Genomic DNA, 21,666 nt, shown 5'->3' on the forward strand with positions numbered 1-21,666 from the left:
TAGAACCGTTTGCAGGTCACCAGCAAAAGTTTACATCACTGTTAAGATAGACGTGTTTCATTTAACTTTTGATTATGACAAGAAGAACATTAATTTCAAAATGGTTACTTGTCTGGTTATATTTCAGCTTAACTTTCTTTCACTTCGCTCCTCTTTCTTAATTCCTCTTCAGTGGCGAAAAAGGAAGAATCACTATTGTGTTAGATTTATAAAATTAGTTTCCCCAGAAAATAACGTTCTGGTGTCCTCTGAATACGAACAAATTGTTTTTAGTGAACAGTCCGTGACAATAAACAAATTGCTAAATTAAAAAAAGCTCTAACTAGGTATATTTTTTCAAACGAGAAATTTTGTTTTGTATTTTACAAAAATGCAACTTGGAGTCATTTTAAACATGAACAAAAAGTGTTTCCATGCTACATGATTGTGTAAATAGTAATGATTCAAAAGTGAAGATACGAAGAGAATCGCGATTTTCTACATAGTAAAATTCCGATGTTATCAAGATGGAATTCATGGCCATAGAAACCGTGTTTTTGTCCAAACAATTGAAATTACGAGAACATAGACAACGTTGGAAGAAGTTTAAGGATTGTCTGGAACAAAAATTATCAAGGAAAGAGGTTTTTAAAAAGCCGAACATATAGGTAGCCGAACTATAGCCCCAACATCTTTGTGGAAATGATTGTTCTTTGCAACGTCGCCATGCAAGGTAAAAAGTGTTCAATGAATTGAAATTATGGCCAGAGAACTGTTAAACATTGCGTATAAATATTAAATATTAAAAACATATGCTGGACAGTACAGTTGAATACATTGACAGTTTAGTGTTCCTTAAAATATCTTAAAGATGTACATCTGCTTACAAAATTGTCAATTGGAAAGTATGTTTCATTCTTCTGAAACATCACAATTTTAGATTTTCCTGAAGTTCATTAGCTGCTTAATCTATTTAAAAATAACTGATTTTTGTTCTTCTAGAGATTAATGCATCATTGGCATCATACATTTCTGTAATTCAATTGTAAACTAAACTTTCATTTAGTTAGGGATTGAGACAATTATTTGGTTCATGAAAATTGGGTTGCAGTAAATAAATACAAGAGTTATCGCCATCCTTGGATATCTTTGTCATATTGTAAAGAAGAATTTAGTCACTTTTCGATACAAAAACACTTTTAAAAAAATTTTTAGACCGGAAGCGGATATAATTTAGATCATATCAGAATAGTTATGTTTGTCAATGAAGTGGGTTTTTTTTCCTTTCCAGCTGGTATTTAAATATTGCACTCTTAAGGGCGCATAAAGCTCGCAGTAATGAAACAATAAAAAAAATAAACAAATAATTATAAGTAATTTTGGAGTAACTGTAATTATAATATTTAATCAAGAAAAGTGAAGGCCAACCTGATATAATTATTATAACGTATTAAGTAGTGAATTATTATTTTATTGATTATATACTTTTTTCGTTTTTAGCTGACCTTTCTGCACGAGAAAGGTTATTTTGTGGTATTAATCTTGAGAAATATATGGTTTGTGATAAGTAAATACCCCTAATTGGTAAAATCACAATGTTCTTATAGATATATTAAGTATTTTTTATAACTATTTGTATTGCTAGCGTAGATTGGATATATAATCTTGTTAACATTAAGAAATTGCTGTAATTATGTATCTAATTTCAAACTATTAAAAGGCTTTTTACAAATCAATTAAGTTAAACAATATTTTTAAATTTTGGATTGATATTAAGTTGAGAAATTTTGCAACTTGCAGATGATGAAATAAGCTGAAGTCACTGTCATAACGACCCGTAAAAATCTACTTTGAACCAATGATTAACTTTACTTTAAAGTTCGAAGTAAGCCTAATGCTCACAAGCAAGACGTTCTTAAAAAGACGATTCAATGAAATAAGACTCCGTTGAAGAAATCAAACTGGCAAGCGCTTTGACAGCAAACATTGCGCTTTCTAACTCATTCAAGACCACGACCTGCCATGAGCATTGTTGTCCAACCCAATAGGCTTGATGGTTTCCCACGTCTATAATGTCAGGCTATCAGGTCTACTATGTTCCTTAAAATCTCTTAGTTTCTGGTTAAGCAAGTCTGCCGTTAACTTCTGATAAGATGCTGTCAATGAACATTTGAATCCTTGTTCCAGCAAATTCTCTTCAGTTCGTAGAGATAGAAAATAATTATACAATTATTACGGAGCGATGTATGGGCAAATAAAACATATTGATCTTTTAACTTTGGCAGCTTTCTAGTTCAGGTCACAAATAACTTTAGTCTAAGTTTTTTAGCAACAGTTTTTCGCCCAGAAAATCATACTATTGGAATGTGATCGTAAGATATAATATGATCAGCCAGGAGTAAACCAATTTTGTTGGTATTTTACCAAACGCAAGAATGAATATTATAAATACATAAAATGCTAAAAGCTACAGGTGCAGTCTTCTGTTTTTAGATATTTAAAATACAATGTACAATCCCCAATTGGATAACAATGTGCGGCTAATAACATCTGGAGTATGACCACATGCGGCTAACTGGTAGTGCAGGTAGAATGTTTTACCCGACAATATTAACATCATAAACAACCATCTACTGCGATATGTTACCTGTTAAAGATCTTATTAAAATCATTTAATCTACGAATAATACTTCCACCCAAACTACACAAAAAAGTCTCTCGAACTAATAACCAAGAAAACGGTTTCATATTTTCACAACACCTGCATCACAGAGCGTGAAAACGCTCTTAAAAGAAAAATGCTCACAGCAATGCGAAGAGAAATAGCCGAGAATCTGTTTACATGTACTGAATAGACAACTATTCCGCCTAAAATGCTTAGGCTATTTAGTATAACTTTAATTGGTTATCCCAGAATTATTGAGTTGGTTCTTTACCTAACATTTATAATATTTTCAGTAAAACATCAAAATTTGCGAAATCGACTAATGTGCTTAAATATTGGCATTTTTTTTCAAATTCTTGAAAAATTAATCTACAGTTTACAAAAAACCCAAAAACATTACTGGACAAATATCACAAATAACTTTTAATACATTAAAAATAACGCTTTAATAAACTACTAAATAAAAGGTATTAAATATTAATCACAACCACAGATGTTTACTTGACATAGATAAATTGAAAGTGACACCGGTAAAATATGAAAGATGCCATTCTATTCAGTTGTGGTATTGTCATAGAGTGTGGAATGAGAACAAAATGTCTCAGAGCAATAACATTTGCCTAACAGATATTTGGCCGCAAGACGGTAGCAATATTAATTTCCGGGTTAGTTTTGTATAAAACATATTTTTTTTTTTTTCTTTTTGGACAAAGGAGTTAAACAATCAAACTATAGTTTGCAAACAATGTGAATATTCAATATCTAGTAACCATATTGTTCGCATCTCCTTTTACTATAGAGCAAGCAAGCTTTATTGTTTGTGCATTCGTTCTTCTTAAAACTACGATGTATTTTACTGTTATTGCATACGATGTATTTTACTGTTATTGCACACGATGTATCCTCCATAACTAATGCTCTTTAAGTATCAACTAATACAAAATTTTTTACTTACACGAGTTCCTCTAGAAGCTGCGAGCTGAAGTGAAGACACCACCAGTATTCCTGTAAAAGGAAGTGAGATTTTTAATAATGCACATTTATAATTGCTTTAACTGCATGTTAATGCAGTAAAAACTGCTAATTTCTTTTCTAGCAATTACTGTTTTTAGTTTAAAAAAGGGAAAGCAACGAATCCAATTTTGAAATAGAAGATTTAACAGAAACAAAAGAATTGTCAAAGCCCATGAACCAGAAAAAAGCTGGCAGCTAATTCCAATTTGATGACCTTACTACTACTTCCTGAATACCGTTGCTTAGAGTTATCGAATGCTTTTACTTCATGTTTCTTTCAAAAGCTAATCGTATGAACTCTCTTCAAACTTAGATCTCTCTCTCACTCACACACTCATACAATATCGATAATTGCAAGAATAATCAATCGACCATAATGTTCAATTAAACTTGTTTGATTTATGAGAATAGTCTGGATTAATATAAAAATTCACTTCTATTTTCTTATTCTCACAAAAAAAAAGTGTGATAAGATAGTTCCAAATTTTTGAAATACATATTTCTTTTGAACTGTAAGTTTTGAAATGACTGAAAACTCTTCAACAGCAAGTATTTGAGCCTGAACTACATTTAAGGTGCAATTGTTCATATTTTTTATCAATTAGCGCACTTTCCTACAAAAGTTAGGACAATTAGGATGTGGGTAGTAGTCGATTTTTCTTTAAAGCAATATTAGGTATAATCTAAGGTTTTAAAGTACCTAAGAATAATAATAATAATAATAATAATAATAATAGGGAAGGGATTAGCTATGAGGTTAGCATACTGGACTCCCACGCGGAGGTCCCGGGTTCGAATCCAGCTGCTGACCCTTAGATTTTCTCTTCCTAGGAGCTTCTTACAGCTCACTGTCCGGTGATGGACAGTGTTGTCTGTAACGAGAGAACACTGTCCGGAGGCCGGCAGTGCACTGGAAAAAGCTCCGGGCGCTAATGACCTCAGCTGTTGATGCGCAAAAAAAAAAAAAAAAAAAAAATAGTATTCCTAGGAGCTTCTTACAGCTCACTGTCCGGTGATGGACAGTGTTGTCTGTAACGAGAGAACACTGTCCGGAGACCGGCAGTGCACTGGAAAAAGCTCTGGGCGCTAATAACCTCAGCTGTTGATGCGCCAAAAAAAAATAATAATAATAATAATAGTAATAATAATAATAATAATAAGGGAAGGGATTAGCTATAAGGTTAGCGTACTTGACTCCCACGCGGAGGTCCCTGGTTCGAATCCAACTGCTGACCCTTAGATTTTCTCTTCCTAGGAGCTTCTTACAGCTCACTGTCCGGTGATGGACAGTGTTGTCTGTAACGAGAGAACACTGTCCGGAGACCGGCAGTGCACTGGAAAAAGCTCCGGGCGCTAATAACCTCAGCTGTTGATGCGCCCAAAAAAAAAAATAATAATAATAATAGTAATAATAATAATAATAATAAGGGAAGGGAAAGGGGAGGGATTAGCTATGTGGTTAGCGTACTCGATTCCCACGCGGAGGTCCCGGGTTCGAATCCAGCTGCTAACCCTTAGATTTTCTCTTCCTAGGAGCTTCTTACAGCTCACTGTCCGGTGATGGACAGTGTTGTCTGTAACGAGAGAACACTGTCCGGAGGCCGGCAGTGCACTGGAAAAAGCTCCGGGCGCTAATGACCTCAGCTGTTGATGCGCCAAAAAAAAAAAAAAAAAAATAAGGGAAGGGATTAGCTATAAGGTTAGCGTACTTGACTCCCACGCGGAGGTCGCTGGTTCGAATCCAGCTGCTAACCCTTAGATTTTCTCTTCCTAGGAGCTTCTTACAGCTCACTGTCCGGTGATGGACAGTGTTGTCTGTAACGAGAGAACACTGTCCGGAGGCCGGCAGTGCACTGGAAAAAGCTCCGGGCGCTAATAACCTCAGCTGTTGATGCGCCAAAAAAAAAAAAAAATAAGGGAAGGGATTAGCTATAAGGTTAGCGTACTTGACTCCCACGCGGAGGTCGCTGGTTCGAATCCAGCTGCTAACCCTTAGATTTTCTCTTCCTAGGAGCTTCTTACAGCTCACTGTCCGGTGATGGACAGTGCTATCTGTATCAAGAGAACTCGAGAGCCGGCAGTGCACTGAAAAAAGCTCCGGGCGCCAATTACCTCAGATGTTGACGCGTCTTAAATCATTAAAAAATAAAATAAATAATAATAATGATGATAAACTAAAGTAATTGAAAAATATTATAGAACTAGATATTTCCTCAATACCCATTTAAAAGATAATTTGCTGATCTCATGTCAAGATTGATCGTTTTGCTAACCAATAAGTTTAGCCAATAAAAGAGCCAACAATAGAAAGAACTTTTGTATACCAATCAGAACTTTCACCATTCAGACGTGTGTATTTACACAGGTATTAAATAATAAAAATACCGCTTTTCAAAAACAACAACCTTAAAAAACAACATTGTTTAGAATCTCGGATGTTCTCACAACTCCAGTAACTCTCCCACCGCCTCAACTAGACCTTATTTCCTGACTTACCAAAATTTTACTCATTTCTGTCAGTAATTAACTTGTTGAATGATTCGCTTTGGTAAATACTAGATTGTAAGTAATTATTTAGATAATATTAGTTGTTTCCAATAATTATACATTTTTTTTTTATAATAATAATGCCACATTTGTACGGACATTACATAAACAGTACTCTCGACTATTAGATGGACCTTATTTTTACCTTATTTTTTATAATTTACACATTCCTCAAATGTGAACCCTTAAAAAGCCACAAATTACTTTGAATGTTCACAATATAAGTTGAAATTGAAGTTGGCAAAAATCAGATAGGCTAGCAAGATACTAAGGTGCTCAATTTTTTGAAGTCTAAGGCCAGCATTTAGACGAAGACCCACTTTCAATCTTTCAGCTACTTCATTCAGGCCTTCATCTTGTTATTAGTAATTCGGTAATGTTTTTTTACTTAAAAGTAAATAGTAAATAAATACCTACTTTTTTTCAAGCATCCCACTACTAACTTCGGATGCACCATTTTTACAATAATATGAGTATATTATATTTATAAATAGTTACCAGCGGGACTCGAAATAGCGACCTTCCACTTACAAAGCAGTGCAAAATTTACCGTTTTACCGTAATCGGTATTTTGCGATTAACTCCACCAGAAAGACTAAATCCGCATCCAGCTTCTTGCATAGCTTTTATGTATTCCATTGTGCTTGGAGCTGAAGGAAGCTTGTCTCTTTAACAGCATTGTTCTTCGTAACTCTGGTTACGAAGAAGAACCAGACTAAGGAGAAACTCTAAGGCCGCAGCTGTGGGTGCAGTCACCACTTTGCAACCGTCCCATTCAAACAAGCAAGCCTTGAACACCGCTAAGGGCTCTTTACGCGAAGTAAAGGTCCATCAGACTTTTACTCCAAAGAATAAAGTAGGAACCCAAGGAAATGGTTTTTAACTAAGGTAACGTAGAATTTTCAAACTGTAAGCACTGTCTCATTGTCAACATAAAAAATTCTTCAAATAATCATTCCTTTACATCACAATTCAATATTCCTTTCATAACAAACTTAAAGTGTCAATAATTTTGTTTTTTGAAATAGCCGTGTTGGTACCACTTTGTCTTATCAGGAGACTATCAAAAGCGAAGATATTGAATGACATTCATGTGAGTTCAAATTAAATCAGTTTAAATTAAAATTTCAGATAATTAAGCAAAAACAAAAAGCAAGAAATGGAGATATTAAGGAGATAATGGTTTGATCAGTGAGAAGAAAATAAGGTGTAAATGAGCAAAACAAAACCTAAAAGATCAGGAAAGCCAATGTTAGCGCGTTCAGTGGCCATGTAAACGTTACTGCAGGTTATCTGATTTACAAACTGGAGTAACTTCATGTACGTAATCAATCTTTCATATTTTATCATTTAATTGTGTTTCCCATTTCTTAGTGATATTATTCAATTTATATATAGTTTATCAACAATTTTATTAATTTGTTAATCTGTAAACAGAGTTTATTTAAAAATATAAGTAAATTAAAAATTGTAACATTGTTTTAAAATTAAAACAGATTTGTAAAGTTCATTAATATTTTCTTTTTTAATTATTTTCAACTTAGCTCCTTTATAAGTGCCTGTGGGAATATTCACGCGTATCTTTAAAATCTCTAATAAGGAGATTAAAAAGGAGAAAATTAAAAATGAATGAAAAAAAAAAAATCGAGGTCAAAATTACCTTATTTTAAAAAGTGAGAGAACATTTTTCTTGTGAACGTTTAAAACCTTGTTTGTTGAAGACTCACAAAATCTTAGAAATAAATGGTGAACATTGAAGACATTTTGAAGAAAAAGAACTTCCTATTATTATTTTTTTATAATGTTAAGCAAAATTTTGTTTAAGCATCTCTCACTTAATAAAAGTTTTAACTTTATGTCTCGGACGTTTAGCCAGCCAATGGTCCAAGTTTAAAATTGCGTGTTTGCAACCTAATTTCCCATGCCTTGTAGTTTCATTGGTTAGTTTCGATAAATTACCACAAACTTCGCCACATTGAATATATAGCGCGTTACTCGCCGGTACGTTTTCAAAATTATGAACATAGTGAAACCAATGTTATTAATTCTGCCAAAATAATGGTGATATAAAAAGACAATTTCAAGGCTTTCTGCATTAGATGCATTCATGAAGAATCACCACTGATAATGAGACGCATTTATGATGATTACTGCAGAAGGTTCTAGCGATGTCCTGGTTCTACACCAACTAGGTTATAAGGCTCTTATTCTACACTATTTAGCCAATAGAGAGTTTCGTACTGCACCATCTAGTTTAGAGATGTTCTCGATTAACTAGCATAGCTCCTACTCTACACCATTTAGCCTGCAGAGTTTTCTGTTCTACACCATCTAGTTTAATGTCCTATTAATTTCCACCAATTAGCAGATAGAGGCCTTTAGTTTCTGCTCCATTGAGATTGTAGAGGCTTTAACATCTAGTTGATCGTGCTGTTCTACATCATATAAGGTTCAGTTTATCTAGTTTTAACCATCTAGAACTTGTATTTAGGCCATTTCGAAGTACTTTTTTTTTTTTAATATCACCGTTTTCAAGGAAAGTTTTGCAATAGGATCAGAGAATAGATTTGTTACTCAATTGGCTTTGATAAGGTATTCGTAATAACAGGTCTTTAGTATCCATTCTCAGGAGCCACTTTAGCTCAACAGGCGGTTCTTATTTTATGATTGGTTGTAAAATTGGGTCGTATTTCTGATTTTAGACTCTCTACGGATTCTAGAAAAATCTTACTTCGCATTTCCCAGAAAGTTCCTATTTATTGGATGTGATTGGTAATTATGTTTGATTATCAATCCAGTTATTTAAATTATATAACTTAAGAAATAAATGTATCTTTTATGGCAAGAAAAGTGTTGAAAACTTGATGCCAAAAGTGAATACCCGTTTCCGTATGCCAGTCATTGTTTACTTATGGAGAAATGCATGAGGAGCTAATCGCTTCATGAAATATTCTGATTTTAATAATATTGTGATATTGATTGCCATATTGTCTAGCTTTGTGCACAAAACCCTTACTGCATCATCTAGTTAATTGTCCCGCACTAGTCAAACTACTTTAGCTCCAATTGAATACTATTTGGCCAACAGAGCTTTTGTTCTATAAGAAATCAACCATTATTCTTGTCTTATAGTCCACGTACACGCTTAGTTTATCTGTCCAGTTTAGTGGATTCTGCCTAAAGAAGTGACTAAAAACCGTTCAACTAAACTGAACTGACCGTGTAAGTCACAGTCCAGTTTTTAGTCAGTAGTTACTACAGGTTTTTTTTTTATTTTTTGTGTCTGTTCTCCTAGTTGGCTTTAAGGCATGAATTATAAAACAAATTGGCAAATTCTCTTCAATCGTTTGGCACCAATTTTTGAAGAATTGTACTGAAGGACGGAAATTGTAAAGCAGGTAAAAGATAGAAGAGTATGAACCAAGGTGTGATACTCTTTATCCGAAAAGTATGATTATGGATTGGAGTATAATCTGGTGATGTAAAATTGGGCAGCACAGAAGACCCAGGACTACTATTACTATCTTGGATGGACGTCACTATAAGAACTGATTTCTGAAATCCAAACGCCACTGTTTGGAAAAGATTCGATAAATGATACGATGCTCTAATTTACTGATGACGCCATACTGAAATTTCCCTTGCAACTGATGGTACTGAGTAATTACCTGAACGATCTGTCAGTTGAGTGAAGGTAATTGGAGCCCTAGAACTCAGTCACAATAACAAAGGTCTCACAGGTTATGACTACCCCGTTCTTTACGCTAATCGTACTATCATGACGTAAAAACGAAAAACTGCCAGATAAACCAAGCGTTTAAAGAGGCTTTTAAATATACAAACCTTACAATAGATTTACCAACTTCTCGTTTTAGAGTACTTTCTGCAAGAATTTTCATTAGTAAGTAGTAGTAAAGTAAACGCCTATTTTTTAGGCGGGGCTTAACGTCCACCTACCAATTAGGTGTCGTGGACGGTGGCGACTAGCAAACATACTTTACTGTAAATTTCTTTTTATTAAACATTAAATAAAATCCAAGACCAAGACCGGGAATCGAACCCAGTACCACAATACATATTAGCTTCGCAGGTCTCGCCTCTAACCGCTCGGCTACCGTGGCACCTAAGAATTTTCATTACATTCTTCTATATTAATTATTGAATTTACAGATTTATCTCATTATTCTTCTACTTCTATTAATAGGAAATACTAATCAAAGAGAAAGATTTATGAATAGGAAGAGAGCTCATATGGACAGTGAAAACCCCGCTCGAGATCGTGACACTATCAGTTAATGTTCTCACAGTATTGTACGTCGTAACGCTTACTTTCACTGTTACAAGCAGATCATTCGGACGGTAAAGAGCATCATTGCTGGACCAGTTAGAACGTGCCTCTCTTGTACATGTACTTCACACTCTTACTGACCATCGAATACATCCTTCTATCACCTCAACGGGCTATTAATCAAATCAGAATTTATCTTTCCTTCTTGTCCATCTTGTACACGATTCTTAGAAACATTCTTTTGTATTCCTGAATTTCTGTAACTATTTCATTTTATTATTGTGTTGGCGTCTTATTCAAAATAATCCTATTTCCGGTTATTGGAAAGAACGTGACTTGATTACAACTAATTCTCTTCTAAAAATACAAAAGTAGGATACAAACTAAGAAAAAAAAGAAGACAGTTTTCAGTTATACTACAATTGAATTAAGGGAATTTGAACAAACTATTTTTATTTTATTAGTGAAGCATGTTTTTCTGGAATCGTAATTCTTTTTTAAGCAATAACTTTTGTGATGGTGCCTTCCTGAACGTGAAACAGGCTTTCGAACCACTAAATTCTTTACTTCTATCTGACAAATTCCTACTACTTTGACATCAAACTCATCTAAGCTGGCATAACGCAAAAAAAAAAATTCTTGGCCCAGTTTTATACACAGAATTCACCGCTGTTTTTCGTTTCTATCCCGAATCCTTGATTACAACTTATGCAGTTGTTACTAGAATATTATCTACAAAATCTTATCCTGCTCAAGCTTTCTCATATATCTGAAAACGATCCGGACATATCTTTTCTTGGTGTGAACAAAAAATGGAAAGTAAGATTGAAGGAAAACAAATCAGCAACAGAGAGATACCAACTTCCGTTCAAACACGCCACCTTGGACTACATTTACTCAGCCAACATGTAACCCATTCTTGAGACAGAAAATATAAGATTGCAATGAGGAGGAGGATTTCAAACGTATAATAATGATATGTCCACGTTATGTAGTAGAAAGGAAACGAATGTTTGACGACATATACAGGTATTTAGATGCACCATTTCGCTACGAAGACATAATATTTTCCAGCAACATCTATGCGGTAAAATTTGTAGCAGAGCTAGCAATGATATATGAATGTATGTAAAAGTTATAGAATGAATGGAAGAAAATGCTTAGAGAAGGATTACGTGATTTTAATTTCGGTTAAGCTATACGGATGGCAGGACTATAGAGTACTGATCCATCCATTAGCTGTAGTTTATGTAAATAGTTGTATATAGTAGAGGGATGAATGTGTGAAGCGAATGTATTTATAAGTAAGAATGGAGAGTGAGTGATATTCTAGTGATAAGCTCCTAGACGATGCTGGCTGTATGGCGAAAGCCAATGCCAAAAAAAATATATATAAGAATTGATAGACGTTTTGGACAACTACGACCCTGCCTATTTCTAATAGATTCACTGGGGAATGTAGCTCTATTTTTTCAAAACAGTGTGGTAATTCCAACAATAAATTTAATGCATTTCAAAAAATTTATTAATTGTTCAGTAACGTGTTAATCATAGTGTCGATAAACATAGAAATGAATGAATCAACCCTCGAATTACATTAATTTCCAATTTAACTGGATTAAACCGCTCTCTCGTTACATTGTGTAAACTAGTTTAAAGTTTATTATTGCTTTAAATCAAGCGTACACCTCTATCAGGGCTAAAATTTTGAATCTTAAATTAGATTGGTCTTGCAATAATAGTTTCCAAATAGAGGAAAGTTAGATGAACCAACTCTGGATTAAATTGGAAGTTATAATTAGCACCAATTCTGGTAGATTGGACTAACAATAAGGGATAGACAAAGTGAGGAAGTTGTCTATGTAAGCGTTAAGCAATAGATCAACAACCAACACTTGGTCAATTTCTAAACAAAATATATGAAATTTAATTGTTATACAGTTTCCAAAATATTGAGTTCTGTTATTGGTTTTGAATAATAGCTTATGAAAATTCTAAGGTCGATATCTAAGATGTCTACGACTGCAATACCTTCTGTTACTTGAATGTTAAAAGTAATGTAGTGCTTAAAGTAAGGCTAAAAACTGCCAGAGTCTTACTGAGACGAATGCATTTTGTTTTTATTGCATTCGCTTATTCTTATATTTTAATAAATGCTCTAGATTTCACCATCAGCTTTAAAAGATTATAGCTTCTGTACAGTGTTTGAAGCAAATTAAAACAAAACAGAAATTTATTTTTATAAAGAGAACAAACATTCATTATTGAATTATTATTGGGACATCCAGATTTAAAGATAAAGATAATAAACAAAGGTAAAAAAAAGTTTAGAATTAAAAAAAAATAAAAGAGAAATGAAGCAAATGAGGGACACATTATGGAACAAGAGGAGATAAACCTGAAACATGTGGAAATACTTGATAATCTGAAGAACCGTTTTGGTTAAGCCTTACAGAGCTTTCAGCTGGTAATTCATATATGATTTTATTCCATTGAATTAACAAGTCTCTTGTTATTACACATATGTAATAATAGCTTTTCACATTTTAAAGTATGTGTGTAAAGTAAAAAACAAATCTTTTTTTGCAGTTTACTAGCTCTATCAACTTTACTGTAGCAACGCTTGCAGCTTACAACATCTCCAGTTACATAGGTTAACTTTGCTACAAATCTCTAAAGGATGTACTTATACATTGCGCAACTAACTCCAGAATAACTGATCTAGTTATAAACTAGTCAAAATGCTGTAAAAAATAAAAAAAAAATTGCAGGCACAGCTATTATTGGCTAATTGGTTTAATAATAATATTTATATTTGTTTATAACTAGAACATATTTTCAGAAATCGGTGGTGCATTGAAACAGTATCCGGTCGACAAATTTTCCCAGTTGTTTGTAGCTCCTCAGTTAATAAAATACAGAAATCATGTGTAGTGCTAACCTCTCACTTTTTAAGGACCTTTTCCCTCGAGGGGAAGAAATCCAGCTACCAAGGGAGACATCTTCACAAGTTGAATCTACAGTAAGTTGAACAAGAAGCGTCAAACGAGTGACTTATTGGTGATACCTGCACCTTGAAAAGTTAGATTCATTCTTCCTAATAAGAATAAATTAATCAAAATCAGAAATTCTTCGGTGATTGTTAAGCATCTTCATTCCCAAATTCATTTATTAATCAATTATATAATAATATACTCCATTTTCGTGCATTTTAGACTCCATTTCGGTCTACAAACAATTTTATTCCGACCCAATTTTTTTTTTAGATATTGAAACAGAGATATTTAATTCATATAAAATATAATAGTTGTAATATTACTATAGCTTATCTACTATAGTTCGGTCAAATTATAATATGTGGGAAAAATATGATAAACAAGTCCAAATAGAAGAGTTATTATGCCAAAAACGTAATTATTATGAATAGCTTAATCAATATTAATACTTTTTTAATTTATTCTTCTTTATATTCTTATTAATTTAATCCACTGATATAATGCTCCAGAAATCACCTGTCTCCATAAAGGAGTAAGAGGCAAGTGTCTTTTCAGTCGTCCAGGCAGTTTTTCTGGAAGAGTAAACGATTCTTTTCAGTATTTTTGATTGGCAAACAAGAATTAAAAGCCTTCGTTTGAATCTATAGCGTTAAATCCGCGTACATTTCAGTATCGTTAAGCAGAGCAGTCGTTTTTGATGTAGATATAGTTTTGTCATCTTGTAACCAGCAAAAACAACAGTTTAAATCGTTTGTTCAGTTCTTGTCTTTTTTAATCGTTTCAAGTGAGTTATTTGTCACTGAATACATTCCAAATCTTAATGATGTTGTAATTAATTAATTCTAAAATCCGCAACCAGAACTTCCGAATGCTAGATTAAAATTAACCACAGAATTCAGACTACAACTTTGAATACTACTACTGCCGCAACATGGGATTCATTAAATGAATAACTTAAAAACCAGCTGTACATAGAATAATTAAATGAAAGTAACTACTTAATATTGACCTAATTAGATCAGTGAAAATGCTAATATTAAAAGTGCTATTATTATTGTAATTTTTAATTACTGTTGTAATTGTGTATGAACACATGTAGAGCGGAACTTGTAATTTATAGTTTCATATTCGTTACTCTAATATTGTTTATCATTGAACAAATTAACTAAAAACTTATAAAAAACAAAGTAGAGTCCTACTTTCTGAAATGAACTACAGAGATAGGATGTGGGTTAATTTTGACTTATACTCTTTGACAGTCGTCCTGTTTCAGGGGTGGCCAAGCCGAAGACCACCAGGCATCTGAAAGCCCAACCAACACAAAACGGAACATTTTGTTTGATTAATTTAAAACTAAATTCTATTTATCATGTTTTTCACTATTATAAATTTTAATTGCAAAATTATTCAGAATATAATTACTGCAAGATGCTTCTCCGTAAGGACTCGACGCCAATAGCTTTTTATTTAGTCCTTCGTGAAAATTGCATACCTCAGGAGAATTCTTCTTAAATATTTGACAGACCAATCTGGCCAAGAAGATATATCAAAGGCATGTGTTATAATTAAGTTGAAAGCCAATAATACTTTTAATTAATGAATGTTGTTTAAGAATATTTGTTTAGTTTTTGGAAGTTTATCTAGAAAATTAAATATCCAAAAATTTCGAGATTCCGCTTTGTACAAGGATTGTATCCGTTGACTTAAGATTCTTTGATCTTGTGAGGAGAAAATCACACTAATAAAATGTAGATTCCATGCGGTAGGTCGAATGGATTTGATAGTGCAGCATCCTCTACTTACGTACTTGTTATGGTCCACTGTTACGTATAATTACCAAAAATTTAAAAGAATTTGCTAAATATTTTGGTGCAATATCAAAGCATGAATTATTTAAATCAGTTTTACTACTTCATCACTGAAAAAGTCCTGAAGCAAAACAGATTTATAAATAAGGAAATAGTCAAAAATTAGAGTAATAAATAAATAAATAACAAGCGTAAATGTTAGTAAAAGTTGTTTACCTCACAAACAAGCAGTAACTAACTATTTGTTTGTTATTGTCTATATTAGAAACAATTGTCAGACATAGATATAAAGAGGTTGTGTTTTTTTTTTTGTTAGCACGGTCGACTTGTCCCATGGTTTACAAGTGGCTCTACTATTTCCGCTTCTGTGAACTTGACCATGATGTGATTAATGAATAGGCATTCAATGTTTTATGGGCCAAATTTTCCATTTCTATTTTGCCAGAAATGAAAGCAGATTGTTTTATTTAGAGAATTTCACTTGAAGTATTTGTTAATTTTATAATAAAGATAATACAAAACATATCATTTAAAAGTTAATGTAGGGTCGAAAATTCAATCAACATCCACTGGAAGATGTAGGTGATTAAAGTTACATATGGTTCTTTCATTGAAAAAGGGAAAATAATGAAAATAGATACGATGGTGAAGAGTACTCTGCAAAGTTTTAGGAGCAGGTAGATAAGGTTAAACACATTTGGTGGCTAATCTTTGTGATGATTAGTGAATATGGCACTTACGAAGGGATCAGAGTTCAGAAATGGCTTCTTCGTTGGAAAAGAAGTATACAAGAACAAGTAACCAACATAACCTGAAGCTAATATAAGGTTGAAAACCCAAATGAACTGTCAGCACGTGGGTCATCATATTTCTCTGCTCATTTACAGGACCTTCTCATCAGAGTCCTTGACGCTAAAGATTTGAGACAAGATATTTGAAAGTGATGGAGGGGAAGATCAAATGAGTTGGAGCCGGGAAATGCCACGACAAAACCCAACCTGGGTGTACATACAACAAGCAGAAGACAATTTAAAGAAAAATTAGGAGGTTACGCTGGTTGGGAAGCATTGGCTCTGTGTAACTTCCGAAAAGATATTTGGGTAGCATGTGAGTCTCCAGATGGTGGAAAAAGAGAGGCTGTGGAAAGGAAGCGTAGACGATGTGCAGGAAACGAGAGAACGGGGAAAAAATGCTTTAGCAGCATTTTGTGTCGACAAATTGCTTTAAAGAAAATTAGTTCTTCTCGGCCAAAGACAACCATTACAACTTGTCATTCTAAATATCAAATAATACGTCATAGATACAGCTAATCTTAGATTTGATAGATTAAAGCCGAAAATTTCAAAAAAAATAATTCCTTGACCCGCTTTGTCAATGTTTAGATCTTGGTTTTGACGTTTTGACCTACCCCTAAGATATTATTTAAATATCAAATTGCCTGAAGGTACTATCAGAGTCAAGTTATCATGAAGATAGAGTTAAAACACATCTTCAACAATGTTATCATCATATTCTGCTAGAAGGTATCACGAAATTGTATTTAATAAAAAAAAAAAATTGTTAAGAGGATTATAAAAAAAGTATTTTATTCTTGCTCGGGGGCAGTAGCAACTGTAGACAGCCTGCACCAAATTGCAATCATAAGATTTACGCAAAATTACAAAGTGGCCTTACTAAATTGAAACGTACAGACGAAGAACTAGAGAATGAGATAGCAGACCTCTGTTTTAAAGTAAGTACGCATTTTCTTAGACCTAAAGTTATTTCTACTTTGATTTGAGTCTAGTTTAAGAATGATGCGGCCAAATTGCTGTTATAGAAGAAAGATAATAATTTACTAATTTCGACTTTAAGGTAAACTGAGGCAAAGCAGTTCTTTCCCAAAAACGAAAGATCTAACTGAGACGTCAAACAGAGGTATAAAGACAAAAAATTTACTTTCATTTACTTTGAGAATATAAAAAAAATCATTTTGTAGTTGCTCATAAAATATGTATATTAAATACAAATTTGAGGCCAATTATTTTGCAAAAAATGAGACAGAATGTTCAGTAATTTTACCCCTCTATTCGAGGTAACTTTTTGAGATAATTATCCTCAAATTTGTTTATTTGAGAGTGGAAAACTCTATTGAAAAGAAATATTATTTATTATCGTCCATCACTAAAGAAATAACCTTTTAACGTAATAAAACGAAGCCAAAATTGAAACATACGCGCAAAAAACAAAATGTCCAAGTACCAACAAAAGGACCATCATTACCTAATAGAAAATAATCCATTTACAAAAACCTAGGAAAAGAAATATTTAGCTAAAAATGACCAAACGACAAATTGAATGTAGTAATAGCGTTTCTACACTTTAAAAACAGTAAAATATTAGTGGTCTGCCAAACTATTAGTCTATTTCCTTTCGCAGAAAATTGAATAATGGAAAAAAGAAAATCTAATTGAGAAAACAGCAAAACATGAACACCATTTCCTGCAAAAGATCCTCCAACCTTGTATTAGCTCGACAAATGGCAGAAATAGAGTTATACACTGTAGTTTCAAAAATTAAGCGTTTAAATATATTTGCGAATTAGAACATTGTTGTTGATTATATAATAAGTCAGCCAGTATATCAATGAGAATATGCAATATGCATTTTTATTTATTTATTTTAAATAGAAAAATTAGCATTTAGACACACTCTGGTTACTTCATTTGCAGTTATGGTTATAATGTATTTTTCTTCATGTGTCATCCGAAAACTAATCGTGTAAAAGATGGAAAAAGTTTATTTCTTGCATAACAGTCCAAAATGACATCAGTAACAAAATACGAGGGTCGTTTGAAAAGTCCGTGCAAAGTCAGAGAGATAGCACCACTGGCGCGTATCGAGGTTATGTTTAGTTAGTAGCATCTCTTGGAAGAACACACACCAAGTTTCAGCCAGATCGGTCTATTTCTTTGTGTTTGGCATTCGTTTGAATCGAGAAAGTCGAGTGATTTTCAAAAAATGGACGAAAAAGAATTTCGTGTGTTGATTAAACACTACTTTATGAAAGGCAAAACGCCTCAGGAAACTAAAGAGAAGCTTGATAAACATTATGGTGACTCTGCACCTTCGATTAAAACAGTTTATAAGTGGTTTCAAAATTTTCGGAGTGTCCATATGGGCACAAGTGACGCTGAACGTTCTGGACGCCCTGTTGAGGTTACTACTCCAGAAATCATTGATAAAATCCATGATATGGTGATGGATGACAGAAGAGTGAAGGTGCGTGAGATTGCTAGTGCTGTGGGCATCTCGAATGAACGGGAACATAATATTTTCCATCAACATTTGGACATGACAAAGCTATCCGCAAGATGGGTGCCGCGATTGCTCACGCTTGACCAAAAACGAAATTGAGTGAAGTGTTGCAAGCACGGTTTGCAGCTGTTCCAGAAGAATCCGCAGGACTCTTCGTCACTGTGGATGAAACATGGATACATCACTACACTCCTGAGACCAAAGAACAATCTAAACAATGGGTTACCAAGGGGCGAAGACCGTTCCTTCGGCCGGAAAGACTGTCTTTTGGGATTCGCAAGGAATAATCCTCATCGACTATCTGGAAAAGGGTAAAACTATTACAGGTGCATATTATTCATCGTTATTGGACCGTTTGAAAACCGAGCTGTAAGAAAAACGCCCACGATTGGCCCACAAAAAAGTCCTTTTCCATCACGACAACGCACCAGCTCACACCTCAGCAGTTGTGGTCGCAAAATTAATGGAAATAGGGTTCCAACTCGTTTCACATCCCCCCTATTCTCCAGACTTGGCTCTCCCGGACTACTATTTGTTCCCCAATATGAAGAAATGGCTGGCGGGAAAAAGATTTTATTCAAACGAGGAGGTGATTGCAGAAACGAATGGCTATTTTTCAGACTTGGACAAATCCTATTATTCGGAAGGGATCAACAAACTAGAGCAGCGTTGGACGAAGTGTATAAGCCTAAAAGGAGACTATGTTGAAAAATAAAAAAGGTTTACCCCAAAAAATTAAGTAGTTTTTATTTTTGCACGGACTTTTCAAACGACCCTCGTATCAGTTGTTTTTCTCAGATAGTTAACTAGACAAGATATATTTGGACGGTGGTGCCAAATGCAGTACTAATCACTGAGTTGTAACTTCAACAAAATCACCTGTTATTTCATTTTATTACCATTATTATTAAACATTACGTGTTACGTGATTGGAAGATCTTTTTAAATTAAATATTTCTTAAGTTTTTGTGTATTACCAATTATTAGTTTGGTAAAGCCTATAATTATCTCAAGTCAGTTATACTTTCCCTCTAAATAAGAACAGTGCAAAAGGAAGAAAGAATATTGCCAATTTCCGTCATAATTTTTTGTTTTCGTTTAACTTAATATATTCTGTCTTACTTCTGGATTAGTGAATCAGTCACCAAAAATAATAAACAACACTCTACAATGTAAGAACAGAACTGCTAAATGAAGTCGGTTAATTTAACACTGTATTGCCAATGCTCGAACTTAATCAATTATTGCCAATGTGGAGTCATATTGACTTCATAATTTATTTTTATCTTTTTTTATATTGATTTCAATTTTATTAATAAAATTTGCATTAAAGGATGAGAAAGAATAGGAATTAAGAACGAAAAAACAAAATTTTGTCCACAAATCGGCTTTAACATTTCACGCAGAAGGAATTAACTTCAACTTAGGGTCGCAGTAATTTCAGTATTTTCTAGAATCCTGACTGGACTGCCTTCTGATCAGGGAGGGTTCCATTTTTTTAATTACATTCACTATTTTTTTCAATTACTGTGCGCTGTTGACACGGATCGGAAATTACCCAATTCGCTACAAGTTTTTGCTGCAATTCGGACAGAAAATCAACTCTAGAAAGAGGCTTTTTTTTTGTGCTTTGATACTTTCTATGAAAATTATATAAATTTATCATATAAGAATTTAGGCAATAATCTGGAGTCAAGTTAATAACAGAAAATCTACTTATATTACCAATCAGGAGTCGAAATGACTCCTAAGATTCAAGTAAACTAATCTGCAAAAAGGTACTAAGAATTCCACAGTCTTCAGCTCATGACTATCCAAATGGTGAGAGAGTGGGGATAGCATATCTAAGAGCATTTCGGGATAGCTATGAAATGTGGGGAAACAGAGACCATTCCTATTTTTTTTTGGAGTCAAATTGACTTCGGATTGGCAAAGCCAAGTTAAATGACAAAATAACAATGCTTTGTTCGTTGATCTATAATTCATAGCAGTGTTTAAGTAAATAAAAGTTACATTTATGAAATCGATTTGAATAGTTTTCTGTAAACTTCGATTGTGCACTATTATAAGCCTAAATCTAAGGGCCAGCAGCTGGATTCGAACCCAGGCTCTCCGCGTTGGAATCCACTCAGTCATTCCTTTCCCTTTCTAAGGCTATTACTTTTATTTTATAAATACTTTTCTTTTAAGTTGAGCCTTTAGGGCCACCTACTTAGTTGGAAACAGCTGTGTCAGTGCGCGTTTGAAAATTACAGAGTATTGAATGCGTTGACGAAATTACGATTGGAAGAATTCCAGTGTGTCAACTGTACAGATCGAATTCTTCAAATTTCCTTAGATTTTCTGTACAAAGGCAATTGAACTCAGTCGTATCAGAGAACAAATTGTATTTCGTACATTCTACAGAAGCTGTGACATCTCATTTTACACAACAGTATCATGAATCTGTTATAACTGGGAACCAATTAGTTTTTCAGCGCAAAAAAAATTAATTACGTAAACTACATTAGGAAAGAGTTGAGTCTTCAGTACGGTTGGTTTTTAATTTATCAGAATCCATGAGTAGGTAAAAATCTCAATGTCTAACTCGTTCGAATTCCTCTTAGATAATTTGATAACAAAATAAGTGACATAAAAGAATAACCTAAGATAAATTGATAAAGGTGTACGAAGAAATTGAGTCACAAAAGAAGGAGGTAATACCTAGGCAGAAATAAGAAGAACTGTGTGTCCTTGATGTAGATGACCTCTGACAATTTAGCTTACCAAGGCGGCAGTTTCCCACGGACTTCGTTCGTCTCCACTATGGTGAATCGTGTATGGCCCCGTCATCATCCTATTCTCTCTCTGCACATCGATACTCTAGGCCGAGCCGACCCACTGGTGTATTATTTTCACCCATTGCTACACACTAGAGTTGTTGCCTATACACTAATCATACTGTCCGTTACGCTAACATTATTTCCATTCACTAGTGTTAACATTATTTTTATACGGCTAACCTATTCTAATAAAAAATAACTTATTATTATTGTTGGCTTTAAACGTTTGTAATGAAATATTCTATTAACT

General features: G+C 33.7%; 1 protein-coding gene across 1 annotated transcript in view; it reads right to left on the reverse strand.

The window, feature by feature from the left end:
* LOC141452471 (uncharacterized) overlaps positions 1-21,666 on the reverse strand; it is a 121,465-nt gene that overhangs the window by 24,399 nt on the left and 75,400 nt on the right. The window contains exon 3 of the mRNA XM_074124648.1: positions 3,600-3,649. Coding sequence (XP_073980749.1) covers positions 3,600-3,649 — 50 coding nt within the window. The remainder of the gene's footprint in view (positions 1-3,599; positions 3,650-21,666) is intronic.

Source organism: Rhodnius prolixus, unplaced genomic scaffold (assembly GCF_049639745.1).
Source record: "Rhodnius prolixus isolate KJV_2025 unplaced genomic scaffold, Rpr scaffold_3, whole genome shotgun sequence".
In the NCBI taxonomy this organism is placed as follows: Eukaryota; Metazoa; Arthropoda; class Insecta; order Hemiptera; family Reduviidae; genus Rhodnius; species Rhodnius prolixus.